Source organism: Dendrobates tinctorius, unplaced genomic scaffold (genome assembly GCF_039654945.1).
Source record: "Dendrobates tinctorius isolate UK_male_01 unplaced genomic scaffold, ASM3965494v1 ptg000003l, whole genome shotgun sequence".
Taxonomy (NCBI): Eukaryota; Metazoa; Chordata; class Amphibia; order Anura; family Dendrobatidae; genus Dendrobates; species Dendrobates tinctorius.
In genome coordinates this window covers 99,770,500-99,795,421 of record NW_027361671.1, presented here as the reverse complement: position 1 = coordinate 99,795,421, position 24,922 = coordinate 99,770,500, and the positions used below count along the sequence as shown (strand labels likewise).

Sequence of the window (24,922 nt, the reverse complement as noted above, 5' to 3'; positions counted from 1 at the left end):
GTGCGAGTGACCCCATAAAGAATCATTGGTCCGTGTCTAATGCGTGCTTTTAGCGCCTCTCACTCTCCCGTATTCCTCGCCAGTGTGACCCCGGCCTAAAGCTCATCACAGCAGCCAGTTTCTCCAGGCCTTAGTGGAAAAAGTTCTGCAAGATTACGAACTCAAAAAAGAACAGGTTCTTGCTATTGTAATGGACAATGCTTCAAACATAAGTACAATTAAACTGATGAATGAGAGTAATGAACAACAGCTAGAAGAAAATTTAGGATTCAGCATGTTTGAGATGGAAGGCCAGTGCTGTTCACGTAACTGAGGAACAAACAGATATTTATTACAACAGAAGAATAGCTAAATTATACTGTAGAAATAGATGATCTTGTTGAAGGTGCTTCAAAACACTTTCCAATTCATCACTGTGTTGTGCACACTCTGCAGCTGGCAAAAGTGATAGTCTGCAAGAGGGACATGCTGGAAATCTGATTGGAAAAGTGAGGAAATTAGTTATTGCCACCAGAACCCCTCAAATTGATTCCATCTTGAAGAGATGTGCTGGGAAAGGGGCAATTGTCAATTAAGCCACTCGGTGGGGTAGCACTTATTTAATGATTGAGCGATTGCTTGAACTAAAACCGTTTCTTAGCGATATGGCGAACCCTCAGGTAACCCTAAATGAAGGTCAATGGACACAGGTGGCTGAATTGAAGGAATTGCTTAATCACCCATTTACCATGTCTAAAAAATTACAAGCTGAGGATTTAACTCCTGGCACTTTCTTAAGGGAGTGGAAGAACTTGCTATTTTGCCTGTCCCAAAGAGGAGGTTTAATCGCTGTTGACATTTCTGCTTCAATGAAACGGAGAGAGACACAGCTATTGGAAAATGAAATTTTCCTGGCAGCTGTTTATGTGGAGCCAAGTCATCGAATACTGCTTGATGATCAACAGCTTACTAAAGTAAAAGAAGCTCTGACTGAGGTAGCAGTTAGGATGAGTGGCCTACAGGAGGACTGCCAGGCGCAAGAGGACTTGGGTCCTGACAGTGCTACTGCTGCCATATCTTCATCCTCATCAGATGAGGAGTTTGACTTTGACAAGTATTTGGATGACATGGAGCAGGCAAAGCGTTGCCGCAAGGAAAAAGATTTCACTCCGTCTCCTATAGCAAGCAGATTGACCATATTTCAGCAAAATGTTTCACTTGCTCTCAAAGAAATAGAAAAATTCAACCGATCATCAAAACTGACTGTGCATGAGGCAATTCCTTTATATCCGGAAATTGTTAGAGATGTTGCCCGTGTGGTTACGGTTTTGCCTCCAACCTAAGTTAGTGTAGAGAAGTTGTTCTCTAGCCTTAAAATTATTAGGTCAGATTTGAGGTCATCTATGAAGGAGGACCTGATGGAGGCAATTCTATTTCTTAGAACAAATTCATAGACTGCACAAATGTTATTTAGTAAGTTTTTGTTGAAAACTGTTTTTTGCCACTTACATAGTTTATTACATAGTGTTATATATATATATATATATATATATATATACACACACATACATAGTGTATTACATATTTACAATTTATTAGTTTTTTTGTGTTCTAAAGTTGTATTCCAATAAATATATATTATATTCTATCTAAATATCTTGATTATTGTATCATAGAAATGATTAAATGTCTTATATTCACATTGTAATACAATACATTTTTCACTTAATTATAAGCAATATATGTGGGAGTCGGAGTCGGTGTAAGGGAAATTGTGGAGTCGGAGTCGCAGGTTTGGCTTACTGACACCACAGCCCTGGTTAAGGAAACATATAATCAGAAAAAAAAGGCCTTATTGTTCAAGTTGGATTTTGTGTTGGGTTTTTTTTTGTCGTTTTTGTTTTTTTTGGGGGGGCCACAAATTTAATTTAAAAAAGTTCAGGGAAATTGTTATTTTCACACTTGCTACTATACTAGACCTGTGCTTTTCAGAAGCCCCTTGGCCATGCTGCAGTTTGACTCTGGCTCAATGGCCTCATTTAACAAACAATCTAAAAGAAAATTCCCACAGCAACCAGTAAGAGCACAGTTAAAATGAAATCTACTTTATTGGCTGCTATGAGCAAAAAGGACAGTTTTCATAAATCTGCGCCACTGAGTTATACAGAAAAGGCTGGCAGCACTCACTAAGTGTGGACGACCGTTCACACTCCAAGGAAGCCACTTGGAAAAGCAGCAACATCAAGTAGAAAAAGAACTGTCCTATTTCAAAAGAAATAGTATTTATTCCGCCATCAAAATACAACATTTCGACCCACAGCAGGTCTTTGTCAAGTATAGACCTGTTGAGGGTCGAAACGTTGTATTGGATGGCCGAATAAATACTATTTCTTTTGGATTTCAACACCTGGGATTGGTCACTGTTCTTTTTCTACTTGATGTCCATTATTTTGATTGGTCCATATGCTCCCAATTATCAGCCTATGTAAATGCACCTTAAAGAGTACCTAAACTTTTAATTTTCTTTTTCATATATTCATAGTTTCAAAGGTTTAAGGTAGAGATGCGTAAATTGAACTCTGCTCGAATTTGACAAAAATCCACATTGTGGAAAAACAGGATTTTTGGGTTGCTTACCGTAAAATCTGTTTCTCGGAGCCTTCATTGGGGGACACAGAGACCTTGGGTGTATGCTGCTGCCACTAGGAGGCTGACACTATGCACAAAAAAAGGTTAGCTCCTCCTCCGCAGTGTACACCCCACCGACCGGCAGAGAATTCCTCAGTTAGTGAGAAAGCAGTAGGAGAAGTAACAGAATAGGTTGACAACATAAACAACTCAACTGTCACCATTCAACCAAAGTAAGAACAGGAGCTATAAAACATGGGAGGGTGCTGTGTCCCCCAATGAAGGCTCCGAGAAACAGATTTTACGGTAAGCAACCCAAAAATCCTGTTTTCTCGTTCGCCTTATTGGGGGACACAGAGACCTTGGGACGTCCCAAAGCAGTCCCTGGGGTGGGAAACAAACTTCCATCAGGCCAGCGGACTCACCACCGCGGCCTGCAGAATCCGTCTACCTAGGCTGGCGTCCGCCGAAGCGTAGGTGTGGACTCTGTAGAATTTCACAAACGTGTGAACCGATGACCATGTTGCAGCTTTGCAAAGCTGCAGTGCGGAAGCCCTGTGGCGCACCGCCCAGGAGGCACCCACTGCCCGAGTAGAGTGGGCCCTGATACCCGGTGGGGCTCCGCGACGCTTAACACGGTAGGCTTCCAGGATAGCCGATCTGATCCAGCGAGCAATGGTGGCCTTTGATGCCGGGTGACCTTTCCGCGCTCCATCAGGGATAATGAAAAGAGACTCTGTCTTTCGCAAGGAAGTCGTCCTAGACAGATAGACTCTTACCGCCCTAACCAGGTCCAGCTTGTTCAAGGACCGCTCTCGGGGATGAGTTGGATTCGGACAAAAGGACGGTAGCACGATATCCTCGTTGAGGTAAAACGAGGACACCACCTTCGGAAGGAACGAGGGCGGAGGCCGCAGAACTACCTTATCCTGGTGGAGAACCAGAAAGGGAGAGCGGCACGAAAGAGCTGCCAATTCCGACACGCGCCGGACAGAGGTGATGGCCACCAGAAATGCTACCTTCCAAGAAAGGAGAGAAAGGGAAATATCCCTGAGGGGTTCAAAGGGCGGACCTTGCAGAACCTCAAGAACCAGATTAAGATCCCATGGATCCACGGGCGCCCGGTACGGCGGGACCGTGTGAGCCACGCCCTGAAGAAAGGTCTTAACCTGAGGACGGGAAGCCAACGTTTTCTGAAACAGAATGGACAGCGCCGAAACTTGACCCTTCAGGGAACTGAGGGCAAGCCCCGCATCCAATCCTGCCTGAAGAAACGCTAGGACTGAAGGGAGTGAAAAGGACATGGGCGCGACGTCATTGGTCTCACACCAAGTGAAATAGGCCTTCCAAGTACGGTAGTAAATCTTGGAAGATGATGGCTTTCTGGCTCGGATCATGGTCTGAATTACGTGGTCGGAAAATCCTGCTCGTTTCAGAACCTCGGTCTCAACAGCCACGCCGTTAAATTGAGCGGCCGAGAATTGGGGTGGCAAATCGGACCCTGAGACAGCAGATCTGTTCTGTCTGGAAGCTTCCAGGGGGCGTCCGCGAGAAGGTTGACAATGTCCGCGAACCAAGACCTTCTGGGCCAATTCGGGGCGATGAGAATGACCGGAAGTCCTTCTGCCTTGATCTTCTTCAACAGCTTGGGAAGAAGAGGCAGAGGAGGGAACAGGTAGGGAAGCTCGAACTGGGACCAAGGAACGGCCAGGGCGTCGGCGCCCACTGCCAGAGGGTCCCGAGACCTGGACACGAATTGTGGGACTTTCCTGTTGAGGCGAGACGCCATGAGGTCTACATCCGGGGTTCCCCACCGAAGGCAGAGCAGATGAAACACTTCCGGATGTAGGGACCATTCTCCCGCTGAGAAAATCGGCGGCCCAGTTGTCTACGCTGGGAATGTGAACCGCGGAAATTGTCGGAACGGAAATCTCCGCCCAACGAAGAATCTTGGACACCTCCGCCAGGGCTGAGACACTCCGTGTTCCCCCTTGGCGGTTGACATATGCCACCGCTGTGGCGTTGTCTGTCTGAATCCGTACCGGCAGTCCCTTGAGGAGCCTTTCCCAGTGGACCAGAGCAAGATGGATCGCTCGAATCTCCAGAACGTTGATCGGCAGCGCTGATTCCCGATCCGACCATCGACCCTGAACAGTGTGGTTGCGGAACACAGCACCCCAACCGAGGAGACTGGCATCTGTGGTTACTATCTGCCAGTGAATGGGAAGGAAGGATCGACCCGATAGAATGAGAGGTGACGACAACCACCAGTTGAGAGACCGCTTGATCCGGTAAGAAAGATGGACAGGGCGATCCAGGGACCGAGGCGACCTGTTCCACTTCGACAGAATGGCCTGCTGGAGAGGCCTGGCGTGAAATTGGGCAAAGGGAACTGCCTCTATCGCCGCCACCATCTTTCCCAGGACCCTCATGGCTGTACGGAGGGATGGGAATCGCGAGGTCTGCAGCGATCGTACTTCCTGCTGCAGAGAGAGAATCTTTTCTTGTGGGAGAAAGACCCTTGACCGACGAGTGTCGAACAGAAGACCTAGAAAGACCAGGCGTTGGGTAGGAACCAGACAGGACTTTTTCCTGTTGACGATCCACCCGAAATTGGAAAGAGTGTCCAGGACGATTGACAAACTTTGGTGAGCCTGTTGGAATGAGGGAGCCTTGATCAGAATATCGTCTAGGTACAAGAAAAGAACGAGGCCTCTGACATCAACGCAGCCATAATCTTCGTGAAGACTCTGGGAGCGGTGGCAAGACCGAAGGGCAGTGCGACAAACTGGTAGTGGTGCTGTCGAATCGCAAAGCGCAGGAACTTCTGATGTCCGGAGAAAATTGGAACATGTAAATAGGCATCTTGGATGTCTATTGAGCACATGAATTCCTGCTCCTCCATGGAGGCGATGACCGAGCGAAGCGACTCCATGCGGAAGTGGCGAAGGCGGACCCTCTTGTTGAGCAGCTTGAGATCCAAGATGGGTCGAACTGCGCCATCTTTTTTCGGCACTACAAACAGGTTCGAGTAGAACCCTGTGAAGCGCTCCGATTCGGGAACGGGCACAATCACCCCGGAACTGAGGAGAGCGGCGATAGCGAGAACCCCGGGATCAAGGCTGGATCCTTTGGAGGCCGGGATTCGAAGAAACGATCCCGTGGGAGAGAGACGAACTCTATCTTGTATCCTGAGGATACGACCTCCCTGACCCAGGCGTCCTCCACGGCGGCCAGCCAAACGTCCCTGAAGGAAAGAAGTCGACCTCCCAATTGGAAAGGACCCTCGCGTGCCCGATGATAGTCATGCTGAAGTAGACCGTCCAGATCTCGATCTGGGCGGTCTGCCCTGGGAGGAGTGGGGTCGCCAGGAAGGAGTGGGTCTGAAGGAAACTTTCTTTCTCTCCTGGCGAGCCTGCGGTCTCTGTTGGCTGGAGGAGTTGTCTGCCGTATTGAAACGGCGGAAAGTCCGAAAGGGTCGAAACTGACGCCTTAGTGGGGGTCTGCGAGGCTTGGACTGAGGGAGGAGTGAACTCGTGCCTCCGGTGGCGTCCTTAATAATCTGGTCCAATTGGGACCCAAAGAGGCGCACCCCCTGAAAAGGCAGGTTAGTGAGGGACTTCTTAGAAGACAAGTCCGCTTGCCATGCCTTTAGCCAAATTGTACGTCGAATTGCAACAACGTTGCTTGACGCCTGAACTGCACAGGATGCAGCATCCAAGGAAGCGGAGAGAAGATAGTCCCCAGCATGGGAGATCTGATTGGCGAGATCGGCCAAATGCTCCGGTTGCGCCTTATCTAAGATGCCCTGACGAAGGTCGTCTGCCCACGTGGCTATGGCCTTTGCTGCCCAGGATGAAGCAAAGATTGGACACACCGCCGCTGAAGCCGCTTCAAAGGCAGACTTCGCCAGGGATTCTATAATCCTGTCATTAGAATCCTTTAGGGACGCCACGCCTGAAAGCGGGAGAACCGTGTTATTGGATAGCCTGGACCCGGGCGGATCGACCGAGGGAGAGGCCGACCAGTTGTCCGTGAGCTCCTTAGCAAATGGGTAGAGTATGACGAGACGATTTCCTCTTTGAAAGCGTCTGGTCGGATCCTCTCTTTCCTTGGTAAAAATTTTCCCAAACTCGGAATGGAAAGGAAAAACCCTGGAGGGAGTTTCTGCCCGTCTGAACGAAGCCTCCTGATCTGAGGATTTCGCAGGGGAGTCAGCAATATCGAAGGTATGATGGATCGCAGCAATGAGGTCCTGCACTGTGACCTTCATGCTTGCATCCTGGTCTGAATCCAGCTCTAAAATCCCCTCAGATGACTTGTCCGAAAGCGCTTCCCCTGACTCGGGAGACAAGGCCCGAGAGGGAGGCTGGTGAGAAGGGCTATGCGGTGAGATGGGACTAGGAGAGGATTCCGGCTGGGAATCTTGCCTGGGTCTTTTGCGACTACCGCTGGCTGATTCAGATGGAACAATTTGGGACCTGCTTGGCCCTGCTGAAGAGTCCAGGGGCAACTTATCAAGAACGGCCACCAGGGACTGAGACACCCTGGTGAGGTCTGCCACTGATTGAGATAGCGAGGAGGCCCAGCCAGGCATGGGGGGCTCACTCTCACCTGGGGCCGCAGATGGCTCCTGGACGGCGTCAGGCTGAATTGGATTGCTACAATCCAGGCAGAGGGGAGTGGACTGGCCTGAGGGAAGTTTGCGATTGCACGAAGAACATGCAAAGTACTTGACTAAAGTGCAGGGGGGGGCGGTAGAGCGGGTACGATCAGACTTAGAGTTAGACATAGTGAAAAGCTGAGGAAATGCCGGAAGGTTGGGGGACAGAGGGCGGAGAAGGGTCAGTCTGCAGTGCAGAGCTACTCACGGTCCGGTGTCCCCAGAAGCGATGCTCTGCGACCTGTCAGTGGATGCAGGTCAGAGCGAAATCCGGCCGACAGACCTCCTGAAAAAACCAGCTGGAGATGGTATCCAGTGAGGAGCTGGTGCCCGGCTAACAGGCTGGGAAAATGGTGCCTTCCTGAGAAAAAGCGCGCGTTCAGGAGAGGAGGGAGGGCGGAGCACCACGCAGGGTTAACAATTCACCACCCTCTAGCCAATAACAGGCTGGGCAGGTGAAGGACAGGCGGTGGGAGGGTCTGGGAAGAGCGGGAGAGAAGCCCGCTTAGAAGAAAGGGGCGGGGGGGCATGGCCGCGACGCAGCGGTAGGCCCGAACTGAAGCCGGGGCCTAAATTAGTTGCGGCGGCCGCCTGTCAGCAGGGGGTCGGCGCGGAGGTCCGAAAAAGTGGGACGCCGCAGTCGCAAGCCGCTCCCAATGGGGAAAAAACCCTGTGCTCCCTGTCCCCAGAAAGGGGGGAGGGAAGGGGGGGATGCCCAGCAACATTGAGCTGCCTATAGCCTTGTGGCGACTGCGAGCGACCGCAGCGCCTACAACCGGGGTTCCCCTGTGACCATTGAAGAGGCGACCGTCGGGAATGGGCAGCCAGGTAAATAAATACTCACCCATCCACGATCCGTTACCTGTCTGAAGAAGTCTTGCGTCTCATCCAACCGACAGGCTCTGGTAGGCGAGTGGGAGGGAGACTGGCGACAAGGACCCCTGGAGTCGCTGGCACGTCTTGGTGTCGGCGTCCGTCTGGCTGGTCCTGCCGCGGAGAACTGCAAGGATACGGGGTGGCAGTACACGCCGTACTTGCAGACTCCATGTGGGAGTACAGATGTGACTTTTCACTCTGTATCCCTCCGTAGAACCTGAAAAGGAACGACGCACGACGAGGTAGATATGGGTCTAATGAAAGACCCGTGTCCACCTCCTACTGACACTAAGCTAAACTGAGGAATTCTCTGCCGGTCGGTGGGGTGTACACTGCGGAGGAGGAGCTAACCTTTTTTTGTGCATAGTGTCAGCCTCCTAGTGGCAGCAGCATACACCCAAGGTCTCTGTGTCCCCCAATAAGGCGAACGAGAAATACAGATTTTTTTTTTTTGTAATTTGCTCCGCACTAATTGAGCAAAATGATGGCCATCTTGCTGAACAGTAAGAGGCTGGCCATAGAGAGCCTTTTGAAAAAGAAGAAAAACACACCTCACTGATCACCCCCACTACTCCTTGCCCGCTGTCTGGTCCTCCACTTTTTTATATCTTACTTTTATTATGCTCTGCGATCTTTCAGGACTGACTTCTCTGGGAATTAAATTTGCCATTAAAATGAATGCAAACAAGTGAATTCAAATTTTGTCAGATCTGCTCATCTCTAGTCGAAGGTAGACATGAGTCCATAGAGTTCAACCCATAACCTAGCATTCTGATGTAGAGGAAGGCAAAAAATTCCTTCCAGACTCCACATATTCTTTTAAGACTCTCATTTCTGAATCCTTAAGAGGAAAAAAAATTGCAAGAACGTCAAACATAACAGAAGTGTCATTTGTAGACACAGGTGACGCAGGGTCTGCTGCCTCATCTATCATTGGACAAAACTGACACACAAAACCAACACTTTGGATAAACATTAGTGGTCATCATGGTCTCCATTACTACGCAGGACGGCTTGTGTGACATGCACACTGGCATTAGTTATGTCACTTAGTTGCAAAGTATGATTATCAAGTGCTTGCTTAGTGTAATACGTAAAAGAAATGTAGCAACCGTCAATGTACATAGTGTGCTGTGGAAACTTGTGATTCAGGGCTAAAAAATTCCTCCTGAGCAATGCTTGCCACATTCTGTGCTGGGCAATGTGTGGGTGAAAGAAGTCTGATGTCACAATGTGGTCACTTGATTGAAGTACCACCGCTGAAGTTGGCCAACAGGAAAGCACAAGCAATTACCAGTTTGATATGGCAAAAATGGACCTCAAAGGGCCCAATTCAACATTTGTGATTTATTGAAGTCACTTTTCTTTTTTTTTTCATCCTCTGGTATTCATTGATGTTTTTTGTGCGAAATTCTTCAAAAAGGTGCACGCAGATCATGAATTTGACACAAAATTTAAAATGCTCTTTTGTCTTTTGCGATTTTCGCTGCTGAAAACTTACAAAATGTGCCAAATTGAAAACTGGAAATGTCAGTCTCCTGTAGAAGAATGAGGTGCGCCAAAATAGGTGACATTTGATGAAAGTTCAATTTCATGAATATGTCTAAACCATCTGGATAAGCAAGGAAAAATTTAAAAAGTTCTTTAAAAAATTACTGCAAAGTGGCGCAAAATGTATAAACAATGAGGTGCAAATACTAAAGCTACTAAAAAGTAGCAAATTCACCCAGAAAAGTGGAGAAATTGCAGTTATGAATCAGAATCATAATGATTAGGTGTGGATATATAATAATGTACATAACGCATCTCTTAGGCTAGTTTCATATTAGCATATGGCAGAGCTGCGGAGGGAGGCGGACTCCATCCGTGAAGCTCCGCCCACTGCAGCATCCTTTCAGCTCCGCCTACGTCGGCATGCGGCCTGCATACCCTATTTTTAGCTTTGGGTATGCAGGTCGTGCCAATGTATGCGGATGCCTCCGCATGCGTCGTTTTGACGGTGCGGCAAACGCAACAAAATGCAACATGTTGCATGCGGCGCAGGTCGCCGCACCATCAAAACGATGCCTGCGGAGGCATCCGCATACATTGGCATGGCCTGCGTACCCAATGCTAAAGATAGGGTACGCAGGCTGAATGCCGACGTAGGCGGAGCTGAACAGAGGAGGCGAGGCAGTGGGCGGAGCTTCACAAAGGAAGTCCGCATCCCGCCGCAGCTCTGCCATACACTAGTGTAAAACCAGCCTTAAAGGGTGATCCGGTCACAATAAATTGCATACTTAGTGCATGCATTTGTTAGGGCTTAAAGGAAACCCATCAGCAAGCTTTTAGCCCCTACTCTACGGCATCACGTAAAACATCTGAAATGTTGGTTAGGTCTATACCTTTGTATTATAAGTTTGTTTCCCCATTTTCTAGAAATCCATCGGCAAATGTTTATGCAAAAAGGCTCACAAATGCAGGATTGGCCTTTACTTACTCTCTGGACTCTCTCCATCTTTCTCCTCCTGTCAGTGACTTGAAAGGTCACTCTCCTCTATAATCTGCTCCTCTGACCCAGATCTCGAACAGGCACCATCCATCCCTGGGCCTCTCAATGAAAAATTGCTGAAAGTTTCACTTTAAAACATGTGTAAAAAAGCATACGTCCATCCAATTTATAGCAGCCAGTCACTTAAGCAACAAAAAAACTAACTTGCAATGTTGCTTTCTTTTACATGCACTTTGCAACTTTACCCATTTAAAAAGATGAGTCAACGCCTTTAGTGAAAACCCAAGAAGAAGAAAACAGGCAAGGAAAAAGCAACGCAATGGATTACAAAATAATGCATGAGGACGTGTAGAGATCTAGTGCTCCGATACAAAAGGGAAAACGGTTACACAAAGAAAATACTTTATTTCTTTACAAAATAAAAACAATATAAAAGCATGTCATAAAAACAGATTTAACACAAATAAAATGTACTGCTACTAGCTTTCTATTTAAGAACATGGCTGGGTGCCAGTTATAGAAACCTGGTATGTGCCGCATCACTTAAAGGGAACCTGTCTCCTCCAGAAATGCTATGGACCTCCTAATATAGTGGTAATCTGCAGGTAATATCTTGTCTGGGAGAGCTACAGGGAGAAAGTTTTATTCTCCTTCTAGCCGTTCGCTTCCATCACTGGCGCAGTGCCGGGGGCAGTTACAATCACCACTCCATATGCAGTGAGTGTGCCGTAGTCAGTCCCTGGGACTTTTGGCTGACAGTCTATTTTGAACACAAACTACAGGACAATCAGTGCGCCAGAGGCAAGATTAAAGTGCAGTGACTAACAGTCCTCGAACCACTCCAATGTCTGTAGGCGAGCAGATACTGGAAAGGAAACTCCCATTTTCTTCCTGAAGGACACGCTACCAGTAAGACCGCTGAACAGGATTTAAACTCCATTTATTTGCAGATCGCCACTATATCTGCAGGTTAATAGCATTTCTGGAAGTGGAAGGTTCCCTTTAAAGAGTGATATCAATTAGTGCATTTTCATGAACCTTATCAAGTGGCTGCAATGTGACATTTTTCTTTCTTAAAGGTATGTTTACACATGGTTGATATGACACAATGCATGGTGTAACATCTGCTGTGACTCCATTATGGACCTGCATGTAACACATTGCAAATTTGCTGCTATATGACAGCGGCAGGTTTGTACATGTGAACATACCCTAAATCGGCACACTGCTGTCTGGATCATAGTGCATACAGCAGTGTACAGAGGGTGTGAAAAGAAGGCAACTCTGGCTGTCATCTACACACCTGTACTTTGTATCTCACCCACCTCATTGTAGATTGTAAGCTCTCACGAGCAGTGTCATCTTATTTTACTTTAATTGTATTGTTAACGATGTTACTTATTTGTGTTTTGAAACTGTTAAACTGTAAAGCGCTGCGGAATATGTTGGCGCTATATAAATAAAGATTATTATTATTAATATTACTCCCAGCCATTCCTGAAATGCCCTCCTCAGCCAATACTGGTGATGCCATTAATTGTGCACGTCTCCACTATGGCTGCAGTGCACACGCGGAGAGTCCATGGCCGCTGTATGCAGAGTGCTTTCATTTGTATGTATACATCCTGTGCTGCTTTCTGCACTATTTTAATGTATCTGTCATAGAAAAGAGAAGAGATATGTTGTGATACAACCATCATAATTGATTTAAGCAAAATAGACAACAAGAAAGAGCAGCAACTTCACTTCAAATAAATTATTTCCATACCCTTCTTGCAGGAGTTTCTGCAGTTTCCTATTTAATTTTCAGCATTTTTCCCATTCACTAGACCCATAGAACAGATAACACAATACTGTCTCTGTCCATCAGACATTGGCAAGTATTTTTACCAATAAATATCTCTAGTGTCACTAAAACTGACACCGGTCACTGGTCCCTCACGGCACTGTGTTGTGAAATAGACTGTGCGTTTCCTAGAAGTTTCTGACTTAAAGACCTTAATTCACAAACAACTTCAAGACGTCTTCATAGATTGCCATTGTTGGGGGCATCCATATGTTTACTGGTTAGATTCTTTGTTGCACATCTTAGCCATTACGCCAAGGCGCAACTGCTCTCCATCCTTTTACCAGAGAAGGCAATCCACTTCAAAGAAGGAATCTTTCTTCATGATTGTGTCACCATTTACCAATACATCTACTTCAATGTGTTTTATAGAATCCATGGTCCATGATTATTGATATCGGTCATTAAAATGCAGAAACAGTGCGGGGTGCTTTGTAGGTGTTAGACGTCTGCATGCTGGCATAAAGATTTTTCTGAGAGCGAAGAAGAGGCGTCTGTGTATCCACATCGCGGCAACTATTCTGTTTCAGGCAGCGAATCATTTGCTGTGTCCATCCATATGCCAGGCTGTTCAGAAATCCTTGGGAAATTGCAGTAAAAGCCTGAAAAATGGAAGTTTTAATAGTAAAACATCCGGTTTAACGTGAGAATGGATTAAAAAGAGTTATATACTAAACAACAAGGGCCGAACTCATCATTGATGATTTATTGAAGTCACTTTTCTTCTTTTGTCTTGGGGTATTCGCTGATTTTTTTTGTGTAATTTTTTTTTTTAAATGGCTTAAAAATTCCCCCAACTTGGTTGATCGGTGCAAAAATATGTAACATTTGGTCACAAATCATGAACCTGTCTAAGGATATGTTCGGAAGTTCAGTATTTGCAGCAGAAAAAAATCTACTGCAAGTAATGGAGTGTTGGAAGGAAAAATGCTCCGTACAGTATGTGCATGCGTTATTGATGTGTTTTTTCTCATTTATTTGAATGGATGAATAATGCTGAAAGAACTCATGTTACAGATTTGAAACTGCTTCAAATCTGTAAGGAAAAACGTGCAGACAAGAGATTTTAGAAATCTCATTCACTTTGCTTCTGCTGTAAGATGCTACAAAAACACTGTGAACATACCTTTAAACATCTGGATAAATAAAGTTGATGAGGAAAGAATAATAAAAAAAAGACTTAAAAAAGACAACTAAAAATCATATAGAGAATAAAGCGCACAAGGTGGAAAAACTGCAATGATGAATCAGAGCCCAAGTGTCTAGTTATCAAATCCTGAGAAGCAAAATCTACTGTTTCAAAGACTGTTCTAAACGAAAAGCATCTTGTAGATCAGATATTTGACTAAAAGACATAATAGCCATGACAGTCCAAGAACTCAATATCAATTCTTATAATTAGTCAGCTAGGTCAGGCTTTGTTCATATCAGAGATATCCCCTCTGTTTAAATCTGAAGGCACAACACAGGAACTGTCATACCGGAGACAGCACCGATGCCCAACTGAGCTCACAATGAGAGGTAGCGCCTTAATTTCTCAATAAGATCAGATATTCAGGTTGCTTTCTCTCAACATATTATTAATTTATACAAATTCGAGCCAAATGCTTTGGACCAGGAGGGCTCGCTGTCATCAAAAATATTTTTAGCCTTCTTCACTGTAAAAATTGCAGATGTCTTTATTCTCATAGTATGTCCTTCCATCTCCTTAAGGACACAATGTGCTAACTATGAAGCCTGAGTTGTGTCAGAAAAGAACATTTCAATGTAAAACGTTTGCACCACAGCGAACATATCATTTTGCTCAGTTTTCTATATATAAATATTCTGCTTTTGGAAAAACACCAAAAAATGATGTAGGGATCGGAATATTTCCTCAACTACCTAAGTACAACCAGCTGAAGTAAATGGATGGTAGTTACTTAAAGGCTATGAACAACTTTGATATAGAAAAAAAAAAAGATTTTTACATTATGCTGGTTTTTGTTGTTGGTTCAAAAAGTGTCAGTAACTTGCCGCCTGCAATCGATCATTTCATTCATTTTCAGATCCCCTAATATGCAGTTTCCAGTCTGCGCCTAGTTTGAGACACTTCTCATGTGGATTTGTTCCTCCTCCTTGCTGGACGTGAGCATTGCGTGTCTCAGCATTGTTGTGGGTTCCTCTTCATGTGCTTTAATCCTTAACTACAGCCAGTTTGCTCCCTGTGAACATTCTGATCTATCATGTATAAATGTACAAGAAAAATGCAATTCTGCCATTATTTTTTTTAGTTTTGTTTTCACAGTGTTTATTGTGCTGTAAAAATGACCTGGTAATAGATTTTCTAGGTCTGTACAGTTCAGATGATACCAAACTTGTATATTTTTTATGTAAGTGGTGGGAAAAAATGTGGAAATTTGTATTAAAAAAAAAGAATAATTTCATTTTTGTCACCAATTTTCAAGATCTATAATCTACACAAATAGTGTCTAACTAAATAAAAAAAATGTAGCACACTCTCTAAGAGGAGAGCACTGCCCCCTTTCTACTCCTGTTACTCAGTGGTGATGGATCCCATACAATGACAGCACACAAATATAAAGTATGCTGGAAAACTGGATAACTGTTCTTCATACAGTGAAGAACTTTAGTAACTAAAACTGAAAAAATATCTTTTTATGTTAAAGGTCATTCTTATTAACTCACCTGGATGTAACACAATGCTTGGTAGCTACTGTGTATCCCCTTCCAGCTAACCAGGGTCAGTGTGACAACTGTGATAGAAAAAAAAGACACATTGATAATTATTATATTTATCTATTTATACATTTTATTCACCAAATACTTCAAAATAATTCTCACATTTGATCATCTGTCTAAATCTAAATATTACATATTACTGAATTGTCAGATCATTTTGAGAAAAAGTACCAAAACCATATAAAAGAAAAGTAATTGCTTTAACAATAAATGTGCCCATATATATAAAAAGGAAACTCTTCCTATCCAGAAGATGTTAGGGATGTTTCCCAGATGCAGGAGTTAGGAAAAAAGGAGCAATCAGTGAACATTCCTAATTCTTTGTTCTCATGACGAGAGCCAATAGCTCAAAACACTGTGTCTGCAAATTGAGATTCTGATTTGGCTTTTATCCTAAGTCATATTACAAGACTCGTTAAGGGGTTGATTGTGACTTGTAGGATCGCTACTACCAACAGGTGGCGCTATAGAGTTCAAGACCTCTTTTTCTCTGAAGAGGCAATTTGCATAACATTCTCATGGGGAATAAACTGCAAGTGGCTTCAGGGAGAATGAAACATACATTTCTCCCAGTACTCGCTGCTCCAGTAAGCTGGCTACGCAGGATTGAAATGCTATTTTCCTGCAAAATAACCCTGTATCTGCTGGTAAATCATGTTTCTGGATGTGACAGATCCTCTTTAAAGTGGATCTGTCACCAGATTTCCAAATACATTATTAACATACCGTATATATCTTAGACCTGATAATTTAGGTGAACTTACTGTAGAAATTCACGTCAGAATGGCTGTAAAATCCTGATATTAATTGAGTACTTTGAGTCAAGCTTTAGCTAACATTCTCATTTTAATATGACACAGACAAACTTAAAAAGCTATTTTGACAATGTTTTTAAGGTAATTAAAAAAGGCTCATGATATTTAAAAGATCTATTCAATAATGTACACAGTACAGTAAAATCTCTCCTAACCCTTTGAGGAATTAGCCCAGTGCTACCAATGTACTACAACATTATCATTGTTAGTATCAGAATATGACTAAGGCCGGTTTCACATTTGCGCTTCAGGGCGCAGCGACGGCCTGCGCACGGCTGACGCTAAGCCCCGCCCCCTGCCGTGCCTCCTCCGGTAGCTCCGCCTCCGGGCGCATGACGCTGCATGCGTCATGCGTCCCCTATCTTTATCACTGAAGACGCAGGCCGTGCGCAGTATGCGTTTTTGCGGCGCCTGTGTCCTTTTGACGGTGCGCCGACCAGCGCCAAACGCAGGCCGTCGCTGCGCCCTGAAGCACAAATGTGAAACCGGCCTAAAATGTGTCTGTTCCCATATGAGGTCAGTTTTCACTGTTCGAAAAAGAAAAACCATTAAATGTAACACTGCTCAAATACAGGACTTCTGACTAACACACTGACCTGGTACGCTACAGAAAAGAAAGATGGAAGGAAACAGTAGGAAGCTATGCCTGGTAACAGTGATGACAGCCCAATGGTCTTGCTCTGTTCTTGCGTCTTTTTGATACGTTTTGAACAATTGACAGGAGTATGTTACTATTGCCTAGAAAGAGATGACATATACAGGTTATGGCATGGATGAAAGCAGAGTCACACCAGTTAAAGCATTATTGATCATTGGCAAGATGGTTATACCAGCTGATGTGCCCCCAAAGTATTAGGGCAGTGTCTTTGTACAGTTGCAGTATGTGGCTAAAGTAGAAACTAGGGACTTTTTTTTAGCTGAGTAACCGCACCCTTTGGGGGAATAGATATCATGATTCCCTACTAGGTTGGTTCCGCTGGTTGGAGACATCCATTTACTCCTACTGTTAGGAGATTGCCGCTATGCTGCAATTATCTCCCTGAAGTCCTTTCATTTACTTCTTTATTTGATTTAGTTTACAGCAACAGATATTATCTGGGCCCTTCGCATAATCTGCTCAACAGCATAAAAAATAATATGATAGAAAGCATGCATATTTGGGTGGTATAGTGGCCCACATGAAGAAATGCATATCCAATAATAAAGATTGTATAGCACAAAACAGCTATTAGTGGCAAAACATATAGACTATCTCCCTCTGGTAGGTGCAATAAAGTAGGTACAAAAATTCTAAAAATATAACTACCGAGTAGATAATCACAAGAGGTTTTTGAACAGCATTCTGTGTAAGAATGCTACACCACCCCGAGTAGTGTCACATAATATGGAATGAATAAAGTGCTAGTGCTCAGTTAACAACTTAACATTGATACTCTAGTGGGACAGTAAATGTAAACACACACAAGTCTGGCACACAGCATTTTGTGTAAGAATGCTAAACCACCCCGAGTAGTGTCACATAATATGGAATGAATAAAGTGCTAGTGCTCAATCAACATGGAGGTGATATGCTAGTGGGGCAATAAATGTAAACGTACACAAAAGTCTAGCTCACTCTGGTACATAGAAGCACAAAGAACACATTAGAAGGTAAATAAATGCATTATAATTACCACAAAAGACCCTCTGATGTGTATTTTGCATCAATGCTTCTTCAGAAAGGGTGAGTAGTGAGTGAATAGATCCCTGTCAATGTGTTAGTCAGCTGTATTCCATGCTCACCTGAGGTAACCCAGTCACATGATCTCCTGAACGCAACATCCAGACAGTACACTGGCGCACCGCCACAGTGTTGACACGCCATGGGACTTCCCATGAGGGGGTGCAACATCAAGAAGATGCGTTGCTCAGAGGACAATGACGCCAGGAAACCCTAAATGAGCGCAGAGTTGACGATACGAATAATAGAGGTTACCACCTGGTGTGTGCTAAGACCACAGACCAAGCCAAGCAGAAGAGCAGAGGGCCACAGGGCTGAATGGGAGACACTCAGACTGTACAGGCTTTAAAATCCACACAGTCCGACTGCAACCAAAGCCCCCCTTACCCATATCTGGCCAATAGCTGGAGTTTTTTCTTTTAAAGTTTAACCTCAGCCATTTGCCTGGTGGACAGGATGTTAACCTCAGAAACAATCAGATTGTATTCCAATATGGAAACCAGGCAATAACCAGGCAGGTACGATAATAGGCTGGCAAGGTGCTTAATGGTCCAAAAGACTAATTGGATAAATCCAAGGTATATACTGTGTGGCTGAGGCTGGACTGGGTTAAGATGTTGTGACTGGCCCCTTGGCTGGCACTGAGAGTCACCATTCTTCTCACTAAGTAACTACATTTAATGATACTGAAAATTTCTGATGACAAATTCCATTTATAAATGTACGTTATATAAATCAAAGGCCGCATGTGTCAAAATAAAATATATGAAACAGCAACCACATAGACTGCCAACATAACCAAAACGCCGTATGCCATAACAATACCAGTTTGTGTTTTATTTTACACGGCACGCTAACTAATTCATTTTTTATTTTTAATTTGTGGCACTCCATACAAAAAGGTTGCTAATCTCTAATTACAGTACTGTACAGGTAGGACATTTAGTGGTTAGGGACCATCTATATGAAAAGGTCACCTTGACGCAGTTGGACAGTTTTTATGCTCTTTGATCAAAAACGCTAAGTACCTTACGTCTAACGTTTGCAGCAATATTGGGAATCCAAGCATTCATTAGTCGCAGCATGCTGATGCATCGTGTATGTATACGTTTATATATTGGCCACATAGTTTATTTGTGCACCTGTGCATTCATTTAATACTGAAGGTATGTGGGCCCTTTTTTTCTTTTTCATTTTATATTCCTTTCCTAAATTGGTCATATGTTGCACAACAATAGCAGTACTGAAAGAAAAATAAAGACAGTGGCGTTTGTTTAGTCTGCACAATCCCATGATTACCAGATACTGGTAATCACAGGACACATTGCACTTCTTTTGCACCCCAGTCTTGAGGAAGCGTGTGCTGGAGTACATTTCTGTTGTAATTTATGCCATTTTTATGACATTTTTTAGGTCAGAACACTGTTTGATGAATCGGCCCCTTTGTGTTATGTTGTAATTACTTACCAAAATGCATAATGTTGCAAGGCAGAACGCAGTCATGAAGACAGATGTGCTGTAGGTGTGTAAGACCGCACAGTCATCATATCTGTGAGTGTTGTCTGTAATCTGGGATCCAATGTTCAGCACCAAGCAGCTGTGAGAAACATGGAGAAAAGTCAGCAGAGGACATAGCGAGTGTAAGGATGAACACTGTTTATAAGTGCCTGACTTCCATCATACGGATGAATGGAAGAATTAAACCTGTGATTGATCGCTACTACTATACACATTAATACCACAGTATTTTTGTATATATTGCAAAAATAACAACCATGGGCTGGCTTTCATAATAGCACCATCATCCATCATGACAGGCACAGGGTTCTTCAGCAGACCCCCTGGCTGTCAAGCCCGGTAAGGCTGGTTTCACACTTGCGTTTTTTTGCGCTGCTTTTTAGCGCAAAAAAACGCATGTGTTTTTTCCTATACTTTAACATGGGTGCGCATATGTGCGCGTTTGTATGCGCATGCGTTTTTTTGCAGTGTGCGCTCGGGCACACAAAATGCATCCTGTTGCATTTTTTATGCGTCCGACTTGCCCCAAAAAAACGCATGCGCACGCAATGCGTTTTTTTTTTACAGCAAAACACCCATTAAAGTCTATGAGTGCGCATACGTGCGCATTAAAAGCATGCGTGTTTTTTTTTTTAAAAAAAAAGCACCAAAAACCCGCAAAAAAAACGCACACAAACGCATGATGCATTTTTTTCATGCGTTTGTGTGTGCAAAAAACGCGCAGCAAAAAAACGCAAGTGTGAAAGTAGCCTTAGAACAGCTTGCCTGCAGTGTCAAAGGCAGATCATGGCTGAGTACAGCCTCATTCAGATGTCTGTGAGTTTATACAAAAAATGGCCTAAGTGTCATCAATATTTTACGATCCAATTTTTATCAGTGTTTGCTCCGTGTGTCAGCTTTCACCATCAGTTTCATCAGTGATTTTCCACTTATGAAAAAATACATAAATGAATTACAAAGCGTCTCCTATTCATTGCAATGTTAAACACAGACTGCACTGATGCAATCCGGCTGTTGTCCAGGGTTTTCCTGCACCCATAGAATTGTACAGTTAATTTTCATTGGTGACGCCCATAAAAAACGGACATGTCATTGTGATTTTTTTTTGCCCACATGCGGTCAGCAAAAAAACAAAGACATGTCAACAGCCCCATAGACTATAATGGATATGTGTCCTATATGTGAAACACAGATAGAACACGTATGTGAAAAAAGGATGTCTGAATGAAGCCTAACACAGCTATCATCTGCTGGGAAAGATACGGCGAACTGAGCCCACATCAAAGAGGGGGACCCAATATATGCTGTAATAGGATGTCACATGTCGGGAAAGTGGTTTAAGAGGCTTTTATTTTTCTTTTGTTTTAATTTAGGGGCATGATTTTGGCACTTACTAATATACAAGTATTACAGGATCTCCTCCTACACTTAGTAATACAGCCTTCTTCACAGACTGCGCACCTCTCCAGTTCCCAAAATGACTGCTAATACTTTAGAGAGGTATGTAACCATACCTGTCTGTCAGCCTCTTCCAATAGAAAGAGTGTAGTGAGTTCTCACCCTACTATTAAAGCATATCTGATAACGATTCAGAATAGGTTGTCCTGTGTGTGTACATGACAATTTATTTTTCTTTTATGACTTAAAGTTTGCAGTTGTTAAAAGAATTGCAGGCTCAATCTCTTCATTTGTATCCGCATACAGCACACAGAGATGGATCACTGCTCTTCTCATTACTTAGCACATAGACAGAAGTAGCAGGTTGGAGAAAATTTCACAACACTACTGGGCAGTGTATATGGCAATCTAGTTTAGTTATCTCTGAAATAGCGGGTGGATACTGGCTGCTATGATGTCTCTCATACACAGTACACATAGCGCAAGGGATTCTAAGGGCCCCGTCACACACAGCGAGATCGCTGATTTTGTGACGCATCAGCGATCTCTCCAGCAATATCGCTGTGTGTGACAGGGATCAGCGTCCGGCCCCCCTACCGGGTATTACTGATCGTGCACGATCGTCCTGGGCCATTTTTTGATCGCTGGCAGCGAGAGACCAGCGATCAGCGACGCTGGTTTCCAACATAAACATCGGGTAACTAAGAGCCGCGCAGCTCTTGGATACCCGCTGTTTACTCTACATACCAGCGCACACTGGTATTTGTGTATTTGTGAGTCAATTTGTGCAGGGTCTGTCTGCAAAATTGCAGGACACTCTGGTGCAGTACGCCGCCCCCAGGTCGCTGGAGGCCGCCATGTCCCTCGCCATCCGGGTGGATAGACGCCTTAGGGAAAGACATACACAAAATGTGCCCCCTGTAGTCCTCTCCGGGGGGGAGGACCCCCCGGTACGGTTGGTGGAACCCAGGCAGTCCGGTGTTGTTGGTACAAATAGGGGGTTGCCTGGGGTTCGCCGTGGTGGGGGGGTATGCTTTTCCTGTGGGAAGCCGGGCCATTTCATGGGAGCCTGCCCAGGGCGTGCCAAGTCTCCGGACGAACCGATGCAAGTAGGAGGTGTTAGGTTGTGTTCAGGCCTGCCTACGGTTCAGGGAGTGGTGTCGGCATGTTTTTTCTGTGGGCAGACTGGTCATTTCCTTAAGGCGTGCCCATTACGTGCCAAAATATCTGTGTCATCTCAGAAGCCGCAGACCCCTGGTCGTTTGGAAGAAGGCAACCAGGGAGTGTACATTCCCTCCATTTTGCCCTCCCAAGGTATTATGTCAGCAGAAGTGTTTGCTGGCGGGGTACCGGAGGTGGTACCGGTGCTTGTGGACAGTGGAGCAGGGGTTAGTCTGGTGGATGCTCGTTTTGTCCAGACTCATGGCCTGAAGTGTAGGACGCTGGCCCAACCTATAAGCGTCCAGGCCATTAACTCTGTTCCACTGAGCCAGGGGAGCCTTACCCAAGTCGTAGAAAACATCCATCTGCGTATAGGACATCATGAGTAGTCCTTGTCATGCTACGTCTTGGAGGGAATGCCAGTACCTATCGTTTTAGGCTTCCCCTGGCTGAAAAAACACAACCCGGGGATAGATTGGCGAGCAAGGGAAGTAGTCAGCTGGGGGCAGTCGTGTGAGGGCTGCTGCCTTGGGACTACTGTCTCTGCCGTCTCTCTTCAGGGGACCCCTTCCTCTCCAGTGAGAGCAGTGATGGTGCGGCGGGAGAGTAGGGGCAAGTTTCAGCCCTCGCCGCTAGCTCACCCTGTGAGAGGCAGACCTCGTGGTGGAAAGGGTTGGAGTGTGGTGTACCCTATGGTGTAGTTCGGGGGTGTGAGTGTGGTGACAGGGGGACGCCTCTGTTATCAGGTCCAGAATGAGTTCACCAATTTTATGACATAACGAATGTGTGCAATAAACGTTCAGGTCCGGACCTGTGTGTGAACGAGCGTGTATGGGTGCCACCAAAAAACATCTTGTGGAAGTGTGTTGTGGAGCCTGATCAGCTCATATCAAACATACACATACATAAACTCGTTCCCCAGGTTGGTGCTATGGAGATGAGTGATTCCTCCAAAATAAACTTTATTGCCAATACCAGCTGTGTGTTTGTCATAAATTTGAATTCAGGTGATGGTGGGGTGAACTCAGGGCCTGGCCGTCCCCGCTGTAGGGGTTTCCCTAATGAGGGTTGGTCTTGAGGGTCCAGAGGCCCCTCATTAAGGAGGGGGTACTGTCATGGTCTGACAGTTTTAAATTGGACAAAATGAATTTTTTTTACTTTGTCAAGTGCAATGTGTGACGTGATTGGCCCCGGTGGCCATTGGAATTATCACACGTGGTGTTTTTCATTCATAGTTGTCCGGTGGTGGGGAGTGGTATCGCGCCTTAGTGGTAGGTTTAATTGTAATTATAAATCAGGTGTGGGGTTCTATAAATGAGTCTCAGGGAATTCAATCATTGTGGGTGATAGTTGTTCATTTGCAACCAACCTTGGTGGTGGAAGGAGCTGGAGAGATTGCTCAGCTCAATCTGAGTTCTGATGTGGAAGGAGTCACCGAAGGGAGTTCTTTGCAGCGCTTACTGAACTTGGTGGCAGCTATTCAGGAGGAAGGCTGCAGTCGGTTGCTGGACTCTGTGCTGGAGCATTTGCACAGAGAGAGCTAAGTTTTCTATTTCCCGTTTGTGACTTTCCTTATGTGTGATCTAGTGCAGTGGTGGGATTAGTTTCCGCACCGGCCAATGCCCTAGCGAGGGACTAGGTTCAGGGCGAGTCAGGGCATAAGGTTCGCGTGCGGCGACAGGTGCGGAGCCTGTTTAGGGAACGTAAGGAGTGCAGGGACGCTTCCTCAGGGGAGCTTAGGAGGTCTCCACTTCCCTATTTCCTATTACAGGGCCCACCACTGTAATTGTTCCTGTGTTTCCCCTTATTATTTAAATTCGCCAGCTGGAGGCGGGGTATCCAGTTTTACGTGTACTTTTTAAATTCGCCAGCTGGAGGCGGTGTATCCGGCTGCACGTTCCGGTATTATTTAAATTCGCCCCGCTGGAGGCGCTGTATCCAGGGTCACGTGTGTCATAAATTCGCCCTGCTGGAGGCGCTGTGTCCAGTCACACGTTGATCATTACAGTATCTAGGGAAAACAGCGGGTATCCAAGAGCCGCATGGCTCTTGGATACCCGCTGTTTACATTGGAAACCAGCTTGCTCGCTGGTCCTGATAGCTGGAGGGGCTGTCTCACCAGCGATCAGCCTAACGATGTCCTAGCGATCCCATCCATGTCGGATCGTTGGTGGGATCGCTGGGACATCGTTATGTGTAACGGGGCCTTTAGTCTTATTTTTTTTAGGTAGCACACAGAAGATGCAGCATGGACGACTTTATACTGCATGACTAAGCCATATAGCTGTGAAACCAGATCTGACAGAAGCCAATTCATTTGCTAGAAAGCTGCTACTTGATCTGTGTGTGCTTCCCTGCCTGTGTCTCACTCTGCTCCTCACCTCTTCATAATATGTATAATATGAGGTATAATCTAACACTCCAATGAGCTAAGTGCGCGTATTACTTTGATCAAAAGCAAGGCAGATTTAAGATTGTTTTTTTTCCTGAGTGGATTGCTGAGTTCAGGAGTCAGAGTGAAATGACTCATAATTGGAAAAAGAAGAAGATTTCTTTGACAAGATATATTACAAAGTTTCTTTAATTTTTTTGTACTATTAATTTAGGTTTGTTGAAACAATGGTACCTGTCACCTGTTTTGGCCGCTATAAGATGTGGCCACCGCCTTTCAGCAAGCAGGAGGGTGGCGGCGCAAGAAGATAGGAGGCGCCGGACCCGGACCTGCGACACCCATCGGACCGGAGCGCCCCCACCCACAAGTGAGTATAATAAAACTTATTTTTCTCATCTTTCAGGTCAGACCGGGGACTTATCTACAGCATTACAGAATGCTTGAGAATGTATCCCTTGAGAAAGGCACAATCTGCCGAAACGCGCGTTGGGGGTGGATGCTCCTGGACATACTCCCGCCTAATAATCTGGTAATTTTACATAAGGATGATTAATTATCTATGCGGGTTTTACATGCTTCTTTAGTTCCTCTTAGGCCATATGGGATATGTGCAATATATCTTTCTGATTAAATGAATATTATCATATCTGTGGTTTCTTAAGAATGGATATATGTATGTATATACTAATATGA

At 45.0% G+C, this 24,922-nt stretch overlaps 1 protein-coding gene across 2 annotated transcripts in view; it reads right to left on the bottom strand.

Moving 5' to 3' along the window:
- Positions 1 to 11,022: 11,022 nt before the first annotated feature.
- TMEM116 (transmembrane protein 116) overlaps positions 11,023 to 24,922 on the bottom strand; it is a 74,703-nt gene continuing 60,803 nt past the window's right edge. For both annotated transcript variants that reach the window (XM_073563911.1, XM_073563847.1), the window contains exons 8-11: positions 19,228 to 19,357; positions 16,637 to 16,778; positions 15,172 to 15,239; positions 11,023 to 13,085 (exon numbers count right to left, since the gene is read on the bottom strand). In XM_073563911.1, coding sequence (XP_073420012.1) covers positions 12,888 to 13,085; positions 15,172 to 15,239; positions 16,637 to 16,778; positions 19,228 to 19,357 — 538 coding nt within the window. In that variant the 3' untranslated portion in view covers positions 11,023 to 12,887. The remainder of the gene's footprint in view (positions 13,086 to 15,171; positions 15,240 to 16,636; positions 16,779 to 19,227; positions 19,358 to 24,922) is intronic.